The sequence below is a fragment of the Macaca mulatta genome, chromosome 12 (assembly GCF_049350105.2).
Source record: "Macaca mulatta isolate MMU2019108-1 chromosome 12, T2T-MMU8v2.0, whole genome shotgun sequence".
Lineage (NCBI taxonomy): Eukaryota > Metazoa > Chordata > Mammalia > Primates > Cercopithecidae > Macaca > Macaca mulatta.
Genome location: NC_133417.1, coordinates 142,862,575 through 142,882,786, shown reverse-complemented (window position 1 = coordinate 142,882,786; position 20,212 = coordinate 142,862,575). Strand labels below are relative to the sequence as shown.

At 48.7% G+C, this 20,212-nt stretch overlaps 1 protein-coding gene across 37 annotated transcripts in view; it reads right to left on the bottom strand.

The window, feature by feature from the left end:
• The window catches only part of LRRFIP1 (LRR binding FLII interacting protein 1), a 167,662-nt gene extending 147,720 nt beyond the window's left edge, over positions 1-19,942 (bottom strand). For all 37 annotated transcript variants that reach the window (XM_077957970.1, XM_077957978.1, XM_077957971.1 and 34 more), the window contains exon 1: positions 19,797-19,942. In XM_077957970.1, the coding sequence (XP_077814096.1) occupies positions 19,797-19,892 (96 nt within the window). In that variant the 5' untranslated portion in view covers positions 19,893-19,942. The remainder of the gene's footprint in view (positions 1-19,796) is intronic.
• Positions 19,943-20,212: the final 270 nt, after the last annotated feature.

Below are 20,212 nucleotides of genomic sequence, written 5' to 3'. Positions count from 1 at the left end.
ATTCACACGCAGATGTGGTTCCTGCTTCAAGAACGGTTTGAAATGCTGTCTTGGCAGCAGCCCCCACCTCTATGGAAATGCCATGAAGATATAAAGACCGCAAAACCCGGTGTGCAGTGAGTGGCCAGCCACAGGGCGACAGGGCGCAACCCTGCCCCTGCTCCCTCCACCCTGCCTGCAGCGAGTGCCCGGCCACAGGGCAACAGGGAGAGACCCTGCTCCTGCTCCCTCCACCCTGCTGCAGGGGGTGGGGGGACACCCATCTGAGGGAAGGGACACCCCTCCTCTCCCTGCCCTGCACCAGTGGGTGGGCTCTTTTTCCCCTTTTCTGCTTTGCACAAAGGCCCTCACATTGGCTAGAGGAGGCCACCTGGCACCGTCCCACCATCTGTGCCCAGAAATGATGTGGCACTTCTGGGCAGAAGTGTTAAGAGCCAGTGAATGAGTCTGCGCTGACAGCAGAAGCCATGAGAGCCATGTCCCGCTGGGCAGGGACTGAGACTGCAGTGAGCAGAGGCCCTGCACACCCCTGATGGCCTCCAGTGTGCCCAAGAGAGAAGCCGTGGTCACTGTAGGCCTCTGGGTCTTTAGAATGTTTGTAACAGCATCAGACTTGGCCTATCCTGCCTGACACAAAGGGTTTCAGATGCTAACATTGGAGAAAGGAGAATTCAAAGTGAAAAACGTCAAATGAGGAAAAGGGAAGCAGAGGATGCTGTTAAGTGGGGAAGTTTACAACAAACCATCATGGTCAGGAGCCTTTATGAACTGAATATTACAGTAAATGTAGAAAGCAAAACTATTAGAAGGAAAAATCAACAGAACAATACGGCAAGCGACCCCTTTCCACGATTCAGTCTCTTCAATTTTCATATGGGAATAATAGTATCTGCCTGTCTCAGTCTGCTCAGGCTGCTGTAACAAAACACCACAGACTGGGTGGCTTAAACAACAGAAATGTATCTTCTCAGAGCTTTGGAGACTGGGACATTCCAGATCAAAGTGCCAGCAAGCTCCTGGCTTGCAGATGGCCACCTCGCTGTGTGCACACACGGCCACACTTTGTGTGCATGCCGAGGCCGAGTGAGCTCTCTGGCATCTCTTCCTACAAGGACAATAATTCTATCGCATCAGGGCCCCACCCTTACGGCCTCATTTAACCTTAATTACTTTCTTAGAGACCCCATCTCCAAATACAGCCACACTGGGGGTTAGGGCTTCAAAATACGAATGGGGGCTTGTGGGGGCAAACATTTAACCATTCAATGAGTTAAGGAAAGGGCTTCCATTATCCTCAGCAAACTAACGCAGAACAGGAAAGCCAAACACCGAATGTTCTCACACACATGGGGGCTTGCCAGAGGGTGCGGTAGGAAGGGAGAGCATCAGGAAGAATAGCTAATGGATGCTGGGCTTAATACCCAGGTGATAGGATGATCTGTGCAGCAAACCTCCATGGCACACATTTACCTATGCAACAAACCTGCACATCCTGCATATGTACACCTGAACTTAAAATAGAAGTTGAAGAAAAAATATATAATATATATATTTTTAAAAAATGAAAGGAGGAAAATAGCTAGTAAATTTTCATCTTCCCTGATGACAATAATTGTCCCTGTAAACTAATCAGAATATTTAGTTTACGTTTTAAATAAATACGTTAACAATTTTAAAAAAAGAAAAATGAAAAGGGCTTAGACACAGGGTGCATATTAACTCCTTCACTGCCGCTACTATGGGCTCTGTTGTTGTCTCTTGTTATCCAGAGTCCCCACGGCGAGGAACAGAGCTAAGGAAAAGAAAAAAGTTAACTGTCTCACAGGAGTGGAGAAGCAGGCCAGAGCTTAGGGACCAGTCCATTTGCAGTGCTCCCTAGAACCCAGTGGACAGGACTTTGTAAAGATTTAGTGTTGATATTTTCGAGGGAAAGGTCACCCTTCTCTGCAATCCAGATGTTTCATCTTTCATAGTCTGCCCTGCATTTCTTTGATCTTTCTCACATTACATTGCTCACCCTTGTTTAAGATAATTTCTAAAAGGGAGTAACTGAGTACATCATGAAGAGTGACATTGAGTTAGGATGAAGAAAGTCGTTATTCTTTCCATCCATTATAAAACCTTCATTCAAGTAATGATCTAGTGTTTAGCCACCCCATCTCCCAAAAGAAGACAAAGTTAACCAATTATCTCCCAAGCATATCTTGTTTTCATCCATGTCAGGGTCCAGAGCACAGAGAGAGCTCCCGCAGGAGCAGCTGTCCCTGGCACCTCCTTTGTCGCTACTGGCTTTGGTGGTGGCAAGCTGGAGGAGAGGGGAACGGTGAGGGGTAGGAAGGTGTCAGAGTCCACATCCCCAGCAGTGAGCAGAATACTCAAAGGTGTTTGTGAGACCAGGGCGCAGCAGCATCTTGGCAGCGAGGAGGGAAGGAACACAGCCAGGAGCACGGGGCTGAGCCACGACCACTCCAGGGCTTCCCAGTCCCTGCCCTCAAGTCCACTGGTTGCACTGAATAACTGCTTTTGATATTCACACTAAAAGAAGAATGACCTATCCACGGATGAATACTTCAGGGTGACACAGGATATCTGCATAGCCTCTGAGTATCTCTCTCCAAATTTACTAATGATGGTGATGGTTCTAACCTTAGGAACGCTAATTCTTTGATCCTCCTCCTGCCAGGATGGGCAGGCGGGGTCCACTTCCCTGGATGTGGGCTGCACTTAGTGACTTGCTTCCAGAGCAGGGAGAGGGAGAAGCAGTAACTTTATAGAGGAGAAACCCACAGACACCATCTCAGCCTGGTGATCGAGGTCACCATCCCCAGTAAGAAGCCACGTTGGTGCCGTGCATCCCTGTAGGATGTGAGGGAAAGGGCGCTTCACCTCTATGCGATTCTTCCCCCAAATCCAAGACCTCAGTCTAATCAGACAAATCCAAATTCTGCAAGATACCTAACAGCTACTCTTCAAAAGCACCAGGTCGGGAAGACAAGTAAATACTGAGAAATCGTCACGGATTGGAGGAGTCCAAGGTGAACTGATGACAAAACGCAATGTGGATCCCAGATGGATCCTAGAACAGAAAAGAGACATTAGTGGGAAAACTGGGAAAATCCTGTTGTCAGTTAGAACATGTTACGTATTCTCTTAAAGATCATTCTAGCTAAGCTTTCCGGTTTCACAAAACACATCTCCAACATTGACTCATTTTTATTTCCATCTGAATTCTCCAGCCCGCCGCCTGCCTCTAACCCATGAACACCAGCATAACTCTCCTCCAGAGGTTTTCAGTTACTCCCGGGGTGTCCAGGGCTCCTGAGAAGCATGGCGCTTAGTTGAGGTTAAGGTCAGGCAAAGGTGGCTATTTATTGCACCTGGCAGGGTGTATTAATACACCTAAATTCCTCTGGCCCAATCCCCCTGCCCCAACAGGGAAGCCACACAGAGCATGTTCTACAAACTTGGTCCAAGTGACTTCAGCCCCTGGGCGTGCGCCATCAACCTAGCAGAGTTTTCCTGGACACAATGATTGCCTTTTTAGGGAGTGCAAGCTCATCGTGCCGGCAGTGTGCAGTGCAACCCGATCGCGCACACGACGCCCAGTGAGGCCAAAGCCCCATCGCTAGGATCATTCAGAAGATTTTTTCCAAGTGCATACATTGCAACAAAAGCCAGAGGAGAAACACAAGGGAGGAAAAACCATAAAAACAAGGAACTGGAAAGAGGGAACAACTGTCAGAGTAAACAGGAAAAGGATTTGGTTTCTTGCTTTAATTTTCCCCTCCATATCTTATTACATGAAAGAGGGGTAAGGTCGCAAACCACCCCGGCCAGAGTGAGGGGGAATCAAAATGAACATTTCTGAGAATCCACACCCGGCCAAATTAAATCCTGCTTCCCTAAACCTTCACTTATATGTAAGTGACTTCTGACAAGCTTTTTCAAATCTTGTTCTAGTTTGAAAAGAATCAGAATTTCCAAATGTTACGGGAAGTCAGGCTAAGTTCATTCATTCATTCACTCATTCATTCATTCATTCATCCATCTGTTCCTTTATTCATTCACTCACTTTTCTGCCACTAAACCCTAGCGATCCAGGGTCTGCTGTGTGCCAAGTGCAGACCCACAGAGCTGGGGGCCCTGGCCAGGCTCTCCCCTGGGAGAAGGGAGGGAGCCCTCTGAGAGGGAGCAAATCCTCAAACAGCAGCTTCGCCTAGCGGGAAGGTCACAGCAATGCTAACGGTTATGACCGAAGTTATTCACTCCTCAGCCATCTGAACAGGAAAAAGCCACTCTCTGCTAATCAGGAACATCAGAGTAAATGCATTCTCCCATCTCTATAGCCAAATACACCAACGGCATCCATCTACCAAAGGCAGAACTTCTGAAGGTGAGGGTGCGCCCGAATCGTCCAGGGGTGTGTCAGAAGCCCAGATGGCTGGCTCCACCTCCAGAGGTTCTGAGTCAGTAGCACAGGTGGGGCTCAAGACCCAGCATTTCTAGCAAATTCTGGGTGGTGTAGATCTCCTCCAATTGCAGAAGAAAGCAACAGCATTGCCAAAAGAGGCGTAGCGAGTGCGCGGTGGCCCTCTGGCCAGTGAGCACACTGCTCCATGTTCAGAAGCAGCTATAAACTAGCCTGAAACATCTGAGTGTTTAAGAATTTATTTTAAACTTTTCTGACAATAATATCACCACCATCTCACAGCTGCAAAGCCCTTTAGGCTTTATGTGCATCATCTCAAATGTTTTCTCATTGGGACCTCATGTGAACTCTGTGAGGTTAGCAGGCAGATTTATCCCACCTTATAGAGGAGGTGGTAAAACGAGGGTGGACTTGGCCCTGCAACCTTTCCTCCCTTCTCCAGGTAGCCTGGAGCTGGTGTACGAGTCCAGATCCTACAACCTGGAGCCTAGGATTGAAGACCTAGAGTTCAGAACCTGAAGCCTGGAGCCTAGAACCAGGAACTGGGAACCCTTGGCCTAAACCTGGGGCCTGGAACCTGAAACCCTTAGCCTGGAACCTGGAACTGGAAGCCTGAAGCCTGGAACCTGGAACCAAAACCCTTAGCCTGGAACCTGGAACTCGGAACCTGAAACCCTTAGCCTGGAACCTGGAACCTGAAACCCTAGTCTGGAACCTGGAACCAAAACCCTCAGCCTAGAACCTGGGACTGGGAACCTGAGGCCTGGAGCCTGGAACCTGGAGTGAAGCTGGGGGCAGAAGCCGGGCCTCAACCTCTGAGTCTGAAAGTCTTTGAGCACAGGTGGCAGACGGGGCAACTGCACACACACGGTCCTTAGCCAGCACGATCCCTGAAGGCCCATCCTAAGGCCTCATGTCTGCATTGCCTCATACGCTCCTCACAGCCACCCAGTATCGCCTCTCCTTGCCAGGTGGAAACACTGAGACTCAGAGATGCTTGCCGCTTGTCTGAGGAGGTCTCCCGGCCACAGCACCCAAGGCTGACCCTCTACACTGCACTCTCCCTGGGTCCCCCAAAGATTCTCTCACGAGTGTGTGAAGTGTCTCTAGTCATGGGAGTTAGGAGGAAAACTTCACACCAAGAGAAACCCGAACCCTGCAAGGGCCCAAGAAAGGAAGCACACAGCCATCTAAGACAATGCCCAGGAAGTCCTCCCAAGGATCAGGAGTATCCTTATCTGAAATAACTTAAAAAATTTAAAAGCAGGACACAAAACTGTACAATATATTGTGCATGTTATATGTTACTTTAACCTGGTATACTTTAACACATTTTAAAAAATCTTTTTTTAAAAAACAAGCTATTGGTAATACAGAGTGCAACCTGTTGATCTGCAAGGCAATCCTCCCACCACACATATATTCAATATAATTTATTAACTATTGCGTTCTATATAGGGAAAAATTGGAAAAGATATTTAGGAAAGAAAAACAGATTGAAATTTTAACACCAATCACAAAAACAGAAATCCAAGGAGAAAAGATTGATTAAGCCTTAAACCAAAAGGAGCACGATTTTTCTTCTTTTCTGAGATGGAGTCTCACTCTGTTGCCCAGGCTGGAGTGCAATAGCATGATCTCAGCTCACTGGAACCTCCACCTCCTGGGTTCAAGCGATTCTCCTGCCTCAGCCTCCCAAGGCACCAGCCAACATGCCTGGCTAATTTTTGTATTTTTAGTAGAGATGGGGTTTCACCATGTTGGCCAGGCTGGTCTTGAACTTCTGACCTCAGGTGATCTGGTTGCCTCGGTCTCCCAAAGTGCTGGGATTACAAGTGTGAGTCACTGCACCCGGCTTTTTTTTTTTTTCTTTTTAAATAGAGAAGAATTCTTGTTATGTTGTCCAGGCTATTCTCAAACTCCTAGGTTCAAGCGATCCTCCTGCCTTGGCCTCCCAAAGCGCTGGGAGGAATACCATTTTTAAAAAGAATATTATTGATTAAACCAAATGGAATATTAAAGCTGAATTTTCAATCAGTGAAAGGGACAGTGTATGTGTGTGTGTTTTCTTTTGCAAATTGTACATAAAAAAGGAAACAAGAGGTAGAAACCACAGAGCTGAATATGCTGGAACATTCACATGGTTAATGATCCCTTCCTGTCTCATCCCAGCAGGCTGAGATGCAAGCCTTTTGGCCAAGGGAAAAGAGAGCCCAGGGGTTGGAAGGGGGAGTCTTTGGGTAGACACTGCAGGTTCTCGGGGTTCTCTTGCTGCGAACAGGAGTGGAGGGGCGGGGACCACACAGTACTTTCTGAGATCAGTTGAGAGATGGTGAGGAGAGTGTCATGCAGAGAGCTGTGGAGACCCAGGGCTTGATGCACCAAACAAGACAATGATCTGGTCATCTATTTTAAGAAGTTCAGCAATGTGCTTTTACAGGAGATATGGGGACAGTTTTAATCCTGTGGAAATGTGGCAGTCACTGATCTTTCTGTTGTCCAACATCCAGTCCCCCTTCTCATCCTGGGGGGTAAAGGATGAATGGGTCTCCAGCCCCACCCCCATAGGTGAGACTAAAGCTGGGGGTCTTCCCCGTCCCTTCTCCTGCAGCCACACCTGGATTTTGAGTAATCTGAAGATGCAGACAAGAGGTGTGCGCTGAATGTGCCAGCACTTAGGTCTTGGACTTCCTGCCTCCAGAACGGGGAGAGATCAACTTCCATGCTAAAGCCCCTGGTCTGTGGTATCTTGGTATAGACTGTCCCCAGCCCTGCCATCAGCTCAAGCACAATTCTAAAGCACAGCAAAGTGTAATCACATTGGCAACTCATGTCTCCATTCCCTGAGCCTGCAGCTGACTTCTAAAATGGCTCCATCTCAGCTTCCAGGGTATGTGGCCCCCTCTGTACTAACTTCCAGGAGGTTTAAATGGAGGAAACGCCAAGAATGTGATGTGGTCAGCTAGGGCTTTCTACCCTCCTTGCAGGAGGGCAAACGGTTGTAGCCACTGCCAGACCCAGGGTTCTCTAGCTGAGGGGAGTGGTTAGAGCTCAAGGTACAAACCCAGCAGGGTGGCAGGGGAAACCTGAATCAGATCCTCATTTGGGTATCTTCTTCCCCATGGGCCATTTGACAATGTCTGGAAGCATGTTTGGTGGTCACAGCTGGGGAGTGGGGAGCTACTGGCGCCTACTGGGCAGAAGCCAGGGATGCTGTTTAAAATCCTATAATGCATAGGACAGCACCCCCCAGGAGAGAGAATTACCCAGCCCTAAATGTCAGTAGTGCCCAGATTGAGAAACCCTAACACAAGAGAAAACAAAGAAAAAACTTTGGATACTGAAATGAAGAGTTGGAAAACCATGTGGCCATCACCTCATCTCAACTCATGTGGCAATTCCTCTGGAGCTGGCTCTAGGCATTGGTTAAAAATAGGCGGGTTATTTAGTAGGTTCTAAGAGGTCAGATAAGCCCAAAGATAAACAGTGCAGAACAAGGCTGGGGTGAAGTGGCCCATTATTTCCGGGAAGCCAACCAAAGACCCGGGCACCAAGACTAGGATGCTTGATGGTGAAGCGGCTTGAAAAATCTGATGGCATCTTACTGTCGATTCTTGAATTCAAGACCAAGAAATAAAAGTGACACTGACTGTCTCAATGCCAAGAATGGTAACACGCTTCAAACTTATAAGAAGTCCCCAGGGACACTGACACTAAAGACACACATATTTACAGTGACAGCCATTTGTGCTTTTATTCTGAGTTCATTTAATCAGTCCCAAGGGCTGTCTGTGTCCCTCTTAGGCATGGGAGATCATCTTTCCTGTATTTTTCTCACATGCTCCACCCAACCCCCATCTCAGCCCTGGGGCACGTCCCAACCAGTCAAGAAGCACGACTGCCTCCTTCTAGAGCTAACCACAGCCACCTGAAGGTAGCAAAAGACCACCACCATTTAGTTGCCACCTACCAGGTGCCAGGCAGCACGCCCTGCAGCGTGTGGGCTGTAGTTCATTACCACGACCGCCCCACATGACAGCATTCCTCTTCCTCAGATTAAAAAAAACAAAACAAACAAACAAACAAAAAAATAGACTGGGTTGCATTCACTTGCCTATGGTCACACAACTTAAAAAGGCTGACCCACAGGTCCTGGAGACCACAGTCCCACAAAGGTTCCAACCTGCAATAGATCAGTCCATCAGTCAGTCCGGTCCACCTGCACTGCTCATGAGTAGTATGCAGCCCCATGTGTAAGTAGCCAATAAATATCCCACATTGCAGAACACACCTCTATGACAATGTATTTCCACAAGGGAATTGCTCTGGAACTGCACTGGCCAACATGGCAGCCCCAAGACTTATGTAGCTCTTTACATTTAAATGCATTGCAATGAAGTTAATTTGACATGCAGATCCTCAACTGCACTGACCGCATTTCAAGTGCTCAGTAACTACAGAGGACTAGTGGCTACCACAGTGCACTGCACAGATACAGAGCACAGAGTCCTATAGACAGCATAGCTTTGGGTGATTTCAAAATATGCTGGGGGTAATTTAAAGCAATATCTTAGGGCAGAGGTCCCCTACCCCCAGGGCACAGACTGGTACCAGTCCGTGGCCTGTTAGGAACTGGGATGCACAGCAGGAGGTGAGCGGCAGGCGGGTGAGTGAGCAAAGCTTCATCTGTATTTACAGCCACTCCCTATCACTCACATTCCCACCTGAGCTCCACCTCTTGTCAGATGAGTGGCAGCATCAGATTCTCATAAGAGCGCAAACCCTACTGTGAACTGCACATGTGAGGGATCTAGGTTGTGTGCTCCTTATGAGAATCGAATGCCTGATGATCTGTCACTGTCTCCCATTACCCCCAAATGGGACCGTGTAATTGCAGGAAAATAAACTCTGGGCTCCCACTAATTCTACATTATGGTGAATTGTATAATTATTTCATTACATGTTACAGTGCAATAATAATAGAAACAAAATACACAATAAATATAATGTGCTTGAATCATCCCCAAACCATCCCCACACCCTGGTCAGTGGGAAAGTTGTCTTCCACAAAACTGGTCCCTGGTGCCAAAAAGGTTGAGGGCTGCTGTCTTAGGGAATACAGGGTAGAGCCATGCTAGCTCAGCATGGAAGCCCCACTTCCATAAGTGTCAACCTGGAAAACCCCACATCTTCCCAGATGCCTAAGGAATGTCATCAAAGAAAGTGAAAAATAAAAATGAAAGAAATCAAGGACAATGATGGCAAAATTGATAAACCTACATGATGGTTAAAAATACATGAACAAATTTAGATCTCCTGATTTCTTTATGTTTAAATATGATCATGACCACTATGTGATTTTTCATTCACTCCCCAAGCCAAGAGTGGGTGGAGAGTTTGTAATATAATATGCCAGTGGAGGCACTGAACAGATCTGGCTCTCAGAGACTTGCTGATCCGAGGGTTTACCTGCTGCCAAGGCCATATCCCATTCTGCCTACCTCAACTCTCCAGGTATTTTATTTGTTTTATGGAAAGTATATCTCAGATCTTAGAGAACTTTCCAAGCAAATAAATGAATTATTCCTTTTCTTTTTTTCTTTTTCTTTCTTCTTTTCTTTTTTTTTTTTTTTTTTTTTGAGATGGAGTCTCACTTTGTTGCCCAGGCTGGAGTGCAGTGGCGCAATCTTGGCTCACTGCAACCTCTCCCTCTCTGGTTCAAGCAATTCTCCTGCCTCAGCCTCCCGAGTAGCTGAGACTACAGGTGCGTGCCACTACACCTGGCTAATTTTTGTATTTTTAGTAGAGATGGGGTTTCACCATATTGGTCAGGCTGGTCTTGAACTTCAGACCTCAGGTGATCCACCCACCTCGGCCTCCCAAAGTGCTGGGATTACAGGCGTGAGCCACCATGCCCGGCCCAATTCTTGATGCCTGAAGATATGAAAATCTCTCTTTTTTTTTTTACTATCTGTATTTGCTCACCTAATTTGACATTTTATTTCACTCTCAGTAAAAGAATAGCATAATGATGGGTTCCTTTGTTTGGGCTGTGTAGACACTAGAGGTTAGCTCTTCTTCCCTGGCGTATGTCTCAGATTAATTTTCAACTTTCTTTTCCAGACTTACTAGTCCCTTAATCAAAAACAAAACTCCATTTGTAGCCACCAAATTAGAGAAGTCTGACTTGTTAACACTAAGCGATGTTTCCTCCCGACACTGACATGGTGGTCAAGGGCACTAGCCTCAAAGGCAGGAGAATGGGTTCAAATCAGAGCTGCACGCCCCTGCCTGAGGAACCACTGTCTGATACCAACACTTCAGCCGCCCTGTGTGGCTTCCTGTTCACACTTTGTGACATCTCCCTTCCTGGCCTTTGCTCAAATTGTAGTCACGATGTTTAGTGCCTCCCTCTAAAATATGAAAGGGTAGCCGAGGATCACCACACATCTGGGAAAGGCTCCAAGATGACAGAGGCCAAAACACACAAAGGAGAAAAAGAAACAGGAAGAAACAGACCAAGATGCAGGGAACAAAAAAAATTTCAGGAAAACCCCCAAATTAAGTGAATTTGCTAAATATCCTTGGAGTAGTAAGAAAAAGTACTGCATCAGTGAGTCAAGAAAGGATGCTATAAAGGAGAAATAAAGACCAACAAAAAAAACTTAGAAATTAAATATAAAACAGGTAAACTTAGTAGAAGGAGTGGAAGGTAAAGTTGAAGAATCTTCCATGAAGTATTACGAAAAGACAAAAAAAAAAAAAAAAAAAAAAAAGAATAAAAAAGAACTTGATGGGGATAGGAAAAAAATTCAAGAAAATTTCCCAGAATTTTAGGATACAAGTTTCCAGATTGAATGAACCCAATGAATGCTCAATAAGTGGGGGAAAAATCGAGAATTCTGAGAATAAAGAGAAGATCCTAAAAGTTTCCAAACTTTTTCTTTTAAATTTTATTTATTTATTTTTATTTGAGACAGAGTCTTGCTCTGTCAACCCAGGCTGGAGTGCAGGGGTGTGATCTCAGCTCACTGCAACCTCTGTCCCCTGGGCTCAAATGATCCTCCCACCTTAGCCTCCCAACTAGCTGGGACCATAGGCACAGGCCACCATGCTTGGCTAATTTTTGTATTTTTAGTAGAAAAGGGATTTCACCATGTTGTCCAGACGGTCTCAGACTCCTGAGTTAAAGTGATCCACTCGCTGGCCTCCCAAAGTGTTGGGATTACAGGCGTGAGCCATTGCACCCGGTCACTTTTTCTTTTCTTTTTTGTGGAGATGGGTGTCTCACTATGTTGCCCAGGCTGGTCTTGAACTCCTGGGCTTAAGTGATGCTCCTGCCTCAGATTCCCAAATAGCTGGGACTACAGGCATGCACCACCATGCCCAGCTAAGTTAAAAAAATATATTTTTAGAGGAAGGGTCCTACTTTGTTGCCCAAGCTGGACTAGAACTCTTGGTCCCAAGCTATTCTTTCACCTTAGCCTCCTGAGTTGCTGGAATTACAGGTGTGAGCCATATGCCTGACTCCTAATTTCACTTTTTTGATATTTATTAGTTTATTTTATTGACTAGGTAATACAGTCACATGGTTCAAATATCAAGAGCATGAAGAGTGGCACTTGACAACCTGCTTCCACCTGCATCCCCACAGTCCTTTCATTGTGTTCTGCCAGTGATTTTTATGCAAATGCAGGAAAATTGCAGGCTTTCTCACACAAGAAACAGCATACTATTTCTATTTTTTGTATATTACTTTTTCCAGTTAACAATACTTACTAGAAATTACGCCAAAGAAGACACAGAGTTCTTCATCATTCTTTGGAAAATTATTTTTAACATAGAACTCTATACACAACCAAAGTATTAATCAAGTATGAATGTAGAATAAAGACATTTTCAGACATGTGAATACTTAGAAGAGGCATTCTTACTCCAAAAGCTACTGAAGGATGTGTTCCAGAAAAATAAGATAGCAATCCAAGAAGGAAGATAATATGGAATCCAGAAAACAGGGACCTAACAACAACAATAAAAAGGGGGTAAAAGAAATTCTCAGAATGGTGGCAAAGGGAATGGCAGGTGCAGGAAACCCCCAGGAGAACACCCAGACCAGACTAGATCTAGAGGACAGAGGTCTCCAGTGGGTAGATTTCCATATAATAATAAAATGGAATTGATAGATTATCTGATTTGTTTAATCATATAGAACATAGCATTTTGATGGGTTCTGTTGAAAACTTTCTGGAGATATGTAGATATATAGATAGATAAGCTAGATGGGTAGGCAGATGAGCAATGAAAAAGAAAATAAATCATCAACTTTAGAAGAAACAGAAAGTTGTATAAGGAAGGAAAGATTATAGTACACTGCTTGGCTCTGCAATTGACATTATTTACATAGCCAGCAACATCATCATCATTACCAGCATTTACTGAGCATTTACTATGTGACAGACATTGTTCTGAGGTATTTTTGTGAAATATCTCGTTTACCCTCATAACTGCCCTGGGTGAAGTATACTCCTAAAACTTTCCCATCTTACCTATGTGGGAACTGAGGCACAAAGTTGATAAGTAACTTGCCCTGAGTCATGGTATAAGGGACAGAATGGGGATTTGAACCCAGGAAATCTGATTCTAGCACCATACTCTTAAGCAGTCTGTCCTGTCAGTGAATATTCATTTAGCCCCACACTACAATGAACTATATAGTGTGATGCAGAGAAGGAAAGTAGGGAGCCTACCTGAACTGGGCCCATGCACACCAAGTCCTGTCCTTCAATGCAGGAGCCAGTTGATAGCATCTGCAATTGATAAACTAATGTGTAATACATATGCATGTTATTTATAAAGAAGGAGATCATTACCAGATCATTTAGGATCTTGTAGGTTGTTTAAGGACTTGGCTTTTACGGAGTGATACAAGACACCCTTGGAAAGTTTTTTATCAGAGAAGTGACATGATCTGACATATTTTAAAAGGACTGCCAAGCCTGCTGTGTGGGGAACGGCCTGACGATATAGGGTCAGGGTAAAAACATATATTACTCTGATGAAAAAAAATTAAATATTTTAAAGATGAAAGGATGGAAAAAGAAGATGAGAGACATAGTGAGGCAGAGACAGATATGGGACTCTCTCTCCTGAAATGTTACCCCTGGTGGTTCAGAGGCCAGTAGGGGACAACATGTGCCAGGGATAGGAAGCAGGTGGCTTGCCTGCAGGACATGGCCTGAACGGGGTCTTGGAGGAAGCTGAGGGGCTGATCCAGGAAGCAGCCTGGGCCATGAACTAGCAGCCCCTAATTAACAGGTGGCCTCAGCCATGTTCCACACGGTCTCTGAGTCTTTTTTCTCTCTGTCAGACACAGAGACTCTGAACTCTTTTCACAGGATAGAAACAAACTATGGGAGTAGAGCTTCCAGAGTACCTGGCACACCTTGGGCCTTAGAAGCAACCTCCGTTCGCCCCTCTCTCCTTTCCTGTCTCACCCTCACTGGGGACGGGCAGGGCTCACAGGGGACGGGCAGGGCTCACAGGGGACGGGCAGGGCTCACAGGGGACGGGCAGGGCTCACAGGGGACGGGCAGGGCTAGAAGCCAGGTCCTGGATTTCCCTTATCCACACCGCCTCTCATGTCCTCCACACACACATCCCAACCCTGAGTACCAGGCCAACGAGTGGCTCAAGAGTCACCCAGAAAAGGAAGAAGGGAGACAGCTGGCCCTCTGACAAAAATAGCTGTGGGGTGGGGCCCGGGGCCATCGGGGACCAGCAGGCCTGTCCACAGCTGAGTTTTCTGCAAACTCAGAAACCCAGTAGCATCTTTTGGGAATCGCACAAACAGCCCAAGGTCGCAGGCGCAGTGTTCGCGCCCTCCAACAGCTCAGACTGTCGGTAAAAATCTGTCTGGAACGCCGGTCTTGTCACATTCCTAAAAGCTTGCAGACAATCTGCCAAGATGGTGTTTGGCTTAGGAGAATGAGCTGCAGAACGGCCCTCAGGGCCTCCACTGCGGCTGGGTTACAAATAGAGGCATGATGTTGTTCAGGCTGGACAGTCCTATGTCCTGCCGGGCACTGAACGCCCCTCACCTCTCCCAACTCCTGTGGAACAAAGGGGCAGGGCCCGACCCCAAAGGCAAACCAGTGTCCAGCAGCGTCCAGTTGGTGTGAAATCTGCTGGCCAGCCTCAGAAAAGCAAATTCATAGAGAAAAAAGTCAGGAAATTCACTTTCAAATCAAGTGAAATAGGTTGTAGGGACAAGTCTGACATCTTGGTTGCGTGCAGGTGAATGCCGGCCCCAGGGTCACCTCACCTGAGGGCAGGGGACTGCACTGGGGACCCAGATTTGCATCTTGGCAGCCGGCCTCAGTCCTGGACTCTCCACCCAACAAGGCCCAGGTCAGGGTAGTGCTGGAGACAGGTAGAGCGAAGTTTTCTCACTGAACCCCATTTCTCGGCTGTTCTGGAAAAGAACACGTGCACCCCACCCCCAGCTTTGTTCTCCAACAGCCTTGAGGAGAAGAGTGACAGGCTCCCTCCACCCAGGCTGATAGAGGAGGGCTATTTGGGAAGGACAGGGAGAAAAGAGGAATGAAAGGGGGACTTAAGATTAAAAGACCCAATATTTATGAACTACCCGAAACGAGGGGCACGGCTTTATGTTGGGTTCCAGAAGCAGAGCCCATGGCAGGACTGGATGTGAGCCCCGTCCCAGCAGGGGCATGAGGGAGGCAGGCCGGTCAGTGAAGGGCTGGGCGGGGAGGTGGCCTCGGCAGGAGACAGCCTCAGCCTGGCCCGCAGAGAGCTCCAGAGCAGGAAACACACTGCACAGTTGGTTGCACCTTGAAACAAGGCTGGGGGACATTTTGTGTCCTCACAAAATGGTTACTTGATGGCTGCAGGCTGCCTTGGGGGCAGTGTGACCCCTTCTCCACAACTGGACTCCTGTATGGCCACGGCTTGAGTGAAAGACGGCGGCTGTGAGGCCTGAACAGCCAGCACCCGCAGGCCCACAAGTCAACTTGGGGCCGGTGAAGGGGAGCCAGGTGGGGCAGCAGTGCCCCGTCATGGATCAGGGCCCAAGGCCACAGGCCACAGAGGGGCCAGCTTGGAGAGGAGGCTGCAGAAACAGTCATGGGCGAGAGGGGCCCCGTCCTGCTGGGTGAGGAAGGAGTACCTACCACCAGGACATAATAAGCTCACCGCACTGTCACAAGGCCCCACGGTGAGTTCCTAATGCAGCCTGCGCAAATGACTGTTCCTGTTGGGAAAAGCACCTTCATTGGAGAGCAATACTCAGAGTCGCATGGCGGGACCAGTATCACTTTACTCAGCCGCAGAGTGCTGAATGAAAAGTTTGGGATGCTACCAAAATGCACCAGCTGAATGCGAAACGCGGCAGGAGAGGAAAATCTATCTGCGTTGGAAACACCCCTCCCCAGATGTGGGAGGCGCAGCTCATGCCTTTGGTGCTAATGAGCTTCTCCAGTGCGTACTGAACCTTTTTCCTGACAACATCCCGCCTGAATTCCACTGCAACAAGAGAGTGAGGAATAATCGACTTGTGATAATACAGCATTTGCAAATAAGTCTCTTTACTATATGCTTGCCTAGAGTTTAAACCATAACATGGACGCAGGACATCAGCTGCAGATGCAGAAATGCACCCTCCAAAGGCTGCCCTCGCCGTGAGTCCTGCTTCTACCCAGAAGAGTGCAAAGCCCTGTGCAGTGGAGCCTAGCTCTTACCCTCGCTCCAGCGGAACTGGGACCCACATCTCTGCAAGGTGACTCAGGCTTCCCAATGACCTCGGCCCAGAATATTCCACTTACTCTCTAGAAGGCATGTTCTTGGGTGCCAGACCCAAGTGCCAGCTCACTCCTTCCCACTTTCTTGAAGGCTCCCCAGTTTCCTTTCAGGCCCCCACACCTTCCCAAGTATTTCAGGGAGGCCGGCTCTCCCCAGTCCTAGGACAAGCCTGACAGGTCACAGGGTAGACCCACCCACCTTTGCCACAGGCACTGAGCCCCTAAGTCCATGGTCCTTGTCACAGAGCTTGGTGCAGGAGTGGCCAGGCGGACACATGGAGGTTTACCAGGGAGATACTGCTGACTCTCTGGAGCGAGCCACCAGAAAAGATGGTGTGTGGGCTCCACAGCGGCAGCCTGGGAAAGCCAAGACCAGTGGCCTTCATGAAGCAAGTCAGCCTGAGGATGAGGCCGCCCACAGAGGATGGCCCAGCCCAACCAGCTGCGCAGGTACTGTGGGAAAAAGAGGCCCGAGCCACTGGTGAGGCTGGCGGGGAATCCTACCCTGCCTCCGGGCTTGCTGTGCTCCAGCCAATATGCTTCCCCTTGTCAATGCCAGTCCAGTCAGGGTTTCCGTCGCAGCAGCCAAAGCATCTTGACTGGTAGATACAGCCTTCAAAAACTCAAAATGCCACTTCCTCCAGGAAGCCACTTCTGACACCACTGGCCTGCTATAATTCTCTCTGTCCAAACCTTCAGAGCATTGTCTACGCCCTTTTTACATCAGATCTCTTCCTGTCTTCTGTTAGCATTATTGATCTACAGGTGTCAACCCCTTTCTGGCCCAACTCCTGGCCCAACAAAAAAACACAGCAGGTCCTTGTTGGGTTCCTCCTTGACTCTCCAGTCTCCCCAGGACAGGAATTTGGATACTATGACTTGTATCTGTTGAGTCAATGAGTGAATAAGAAAGCACTGAACCTAAGACAATTTTTTTGATTTCTATAAGAACCCCGATGAATTCAAGGAATAGATATTTGCCATTTGAATAGTGATTTTCATTTTCACAGTTGGGAAATAGAATTTAATTTGTACTAAAACATAAGATGTCACACCTGCTCCCTCCAGCCCTGTCAATCTGTGCTACTCAGCACTCGTAACAGCTGCATCTACGGCTGGGTTTTACAGGGAGGGGTGTGTAAGGAGCTCTCATATTTACCCACCGCCTAGTTACATACTTTACGTTGCTACCCACTTTCTTTAATCCTGACAGCCAGGGGAGATTTATTCTTCTCCATTTTAGAGATGAGAAAACAGAGGCTCAGAGGAGATTGAGTAACTCACCTTCCTAGGATGGCACAGCTAGCAAAGAACTATGTCGTTTCAAAGCCCAGCTCTGACTCACAAGTCTATCTCTGTAACTCCAACTGCATCTTCCTGGGTGGGAGGCAGGACCTGGGGCTCTCAACCCAAGGAGTGTTCCCTTGCCTTTCTTTTCAATTTCTTTTATAAAAAGAGCAGATAGGCTGGGCGCAGCAGCTCATGCCTGTAATCCCCGCACTTTGAGAGGCCAAGGCAGGCAGATCACTTGAGGCCAGGAGTTCGAGACCAGCCCGGCTAACGTGGTGAAACCCTGTCTCTACTAAAAATACAAAAATTAGCCAGGTGTGTTGGTGCGTGCCTGTAATCCCAGCTACTGGTGAGGCTGAGGCAGGAGGATCTCTTGAGCCTGGGAGGTGGAGGTTGCAGTGAGCCGAGATCACACCACTGTACCCCAGCCTGGGCAACAGAGTGGGACTGTGCCAAAAAACAAAACAAAACAAAACAAAACAAAACAAAACAAACAAACAAACAAAAACACCAGTGGATAAAAGGCAAACTCTGGGAACTTTCATTCTTCTCATTCTTTTGCCCCATAACCACTGACATCAAGACAAGACTTGCGATTCACTGGCCACCTCTGGCCCTTGCAGGGAACACTTGTTAGGCGCTGTGGTCAAATGCATACATAAATGACTGTCTTCACAGGAGGGAGTTATACTCAAGCTACTATATTTAGCAAATGTCTATATTTAGCCAAAGGTCCTTTAAATGCCTTGTACTTCTTTTGTTTATTAATTAATGTAACAGACATTGATGAACACCTAGTATGTGCCTGGCTCTGTGCTGAGCTCTTGGGATACAAAAGTAAGATATTTCCTGTCTGGGTGTCACCTTCTACAGGTGAACAAATAATGATAAGGTACTCTGACTGCCATGCCAGGCGTGGGCACGCCATGGAGGGCCATGGAACCAGGGAGACTTAGGCCTGGTGCGATATGAGAGGGCTGAGAGTCTGGAAGGTCTCCTGGAGGTCACGGTGGGCTTCCAGCAATGAATAAGGGTTTACCTGGAAAGCCCTTTTCTGTATCATACAGAGAGAAACAGAAGTCTATTCACTCAATATTCAACAAATACCGATTGACTGCCACATGTCCGTAAGAGCAAAACCAGGTATTTACAACTACAAACACCTAAGGATTGGTTACAGAGTTGATCCCCCAGAATATCTGACGATGTAGCCAGACACTACAGTCCAAATGGCTTGGAGGTGTTTCCTGTGGGAAGAATCACATGTGGAAAAGCTCGCCATCATACCCAACACGGAAGAGAACCTGTGAGGCGGGCTGCAAGGCAGAGACTTTCTTTGCGTTCATACACCCACCTGGCACAGAGTTCAAACGGTACAAAGGGAACACTGTCAAAAATTAAGCTTCCTTTGTCCCCCTGGGGCCGCAACCTATTGGCTCCCCTTTTCCCAACGGGAAAAGCCGTCCCTGTACGACTTTCTGGATGTCATGTACATTCTTTAGCCTTAAGGTAGAATTCTTGCGGGAGGAAAGAAAAAAAAAAAAAAAAAAAAAAAAAAAAAAAAAAGGCATTTGTACAAATACCCACTTCTAGTGTGCCTTCAATTAGTCACAGGTAAAGTTAATCACCAAACATGATCTTAGTTACAATAAACTCTGCCCAGGAAACTTTAATGAAGACCTTTCAGTGTGCCTGGACCCGTTTGCAGGCTCAGTCCTGAAAGAAAATTCACAGTGATCCCCAAGTTCATCTCTGAGCTGCACCTTGAGTGACATCGATGGATGGATGACAAATGGTCACCTGAGCAACTCGGCCATTTCGGCAGGGCCATGTGGCCTCCGGAGACCGTCCACTGCCTCCAGGTCCGGCCTAAGCCCCTGCCTCCTCCCGTGCGGCACAACAAAGCGGGGAGCTCGCCCCCGCCCGGCCAGCCCGGGCCACCACGCGCGCTGGCGGCCCCCGGGTCCTCTCCGGAGGGCGCAGCGGCCAACGGGGGCCGGGGTGGGGGAGGGCGCGCAGCGTTGCGGGCTGGGCCCGGGGCTGGAGGACGGGTGCCGGGTCCGCAGGCCGCCGAGATCGGGGCCGGGGCGCAGCGCCCGGGGATCAGCGCCCCGGCGCTCGCCTGCCCGGCCCACCGCCTGGAGCCGGACGCGCAGTGGCACAGACGCGCAGCGGGACAGACGGACGCCAGAGAGACCCTGACAGCCGCCCGGGCCCCGCGCCCGCCCCGCGCCCCCCGGCTACCCGCCCGGCGCGCTTACCTCCCGCGCGATCTGGTTGAGCGCGTCGTCCTCCGCCGTGAGCCGCTCCCGATTGGGGAGCCGCTTGCGCCCCGAGCCCTGGGTGCCCATGTCCATCGACCGCGTCGCCCGCAGCTGCCGCGGGGCCCGTTGCTCCAGCCGCTCGCGCCGCCCCGGCCCGGCCCCGGCCCCAGCCCCTCCCTCCGCCGCGGCGTCATGGCGTCAGCGGGCGCTGGGCCGGGGACGCGGGGACGCGGGGGGACGCGGGGGGACGGGGGCCGCGGGGACCCGGGGGAAGCCAGAGCCGGAGGTCCGCAGCAGGGGCCAGGGACGGCGGGGACCAGCGACGGCGGGGCGGGACGGGGCGGGGGACGGGGGTGGGGGGCGGAGACGCCAGGTGTCAGAGACGATGGGGGTCCGATACCACCGGGACGCTG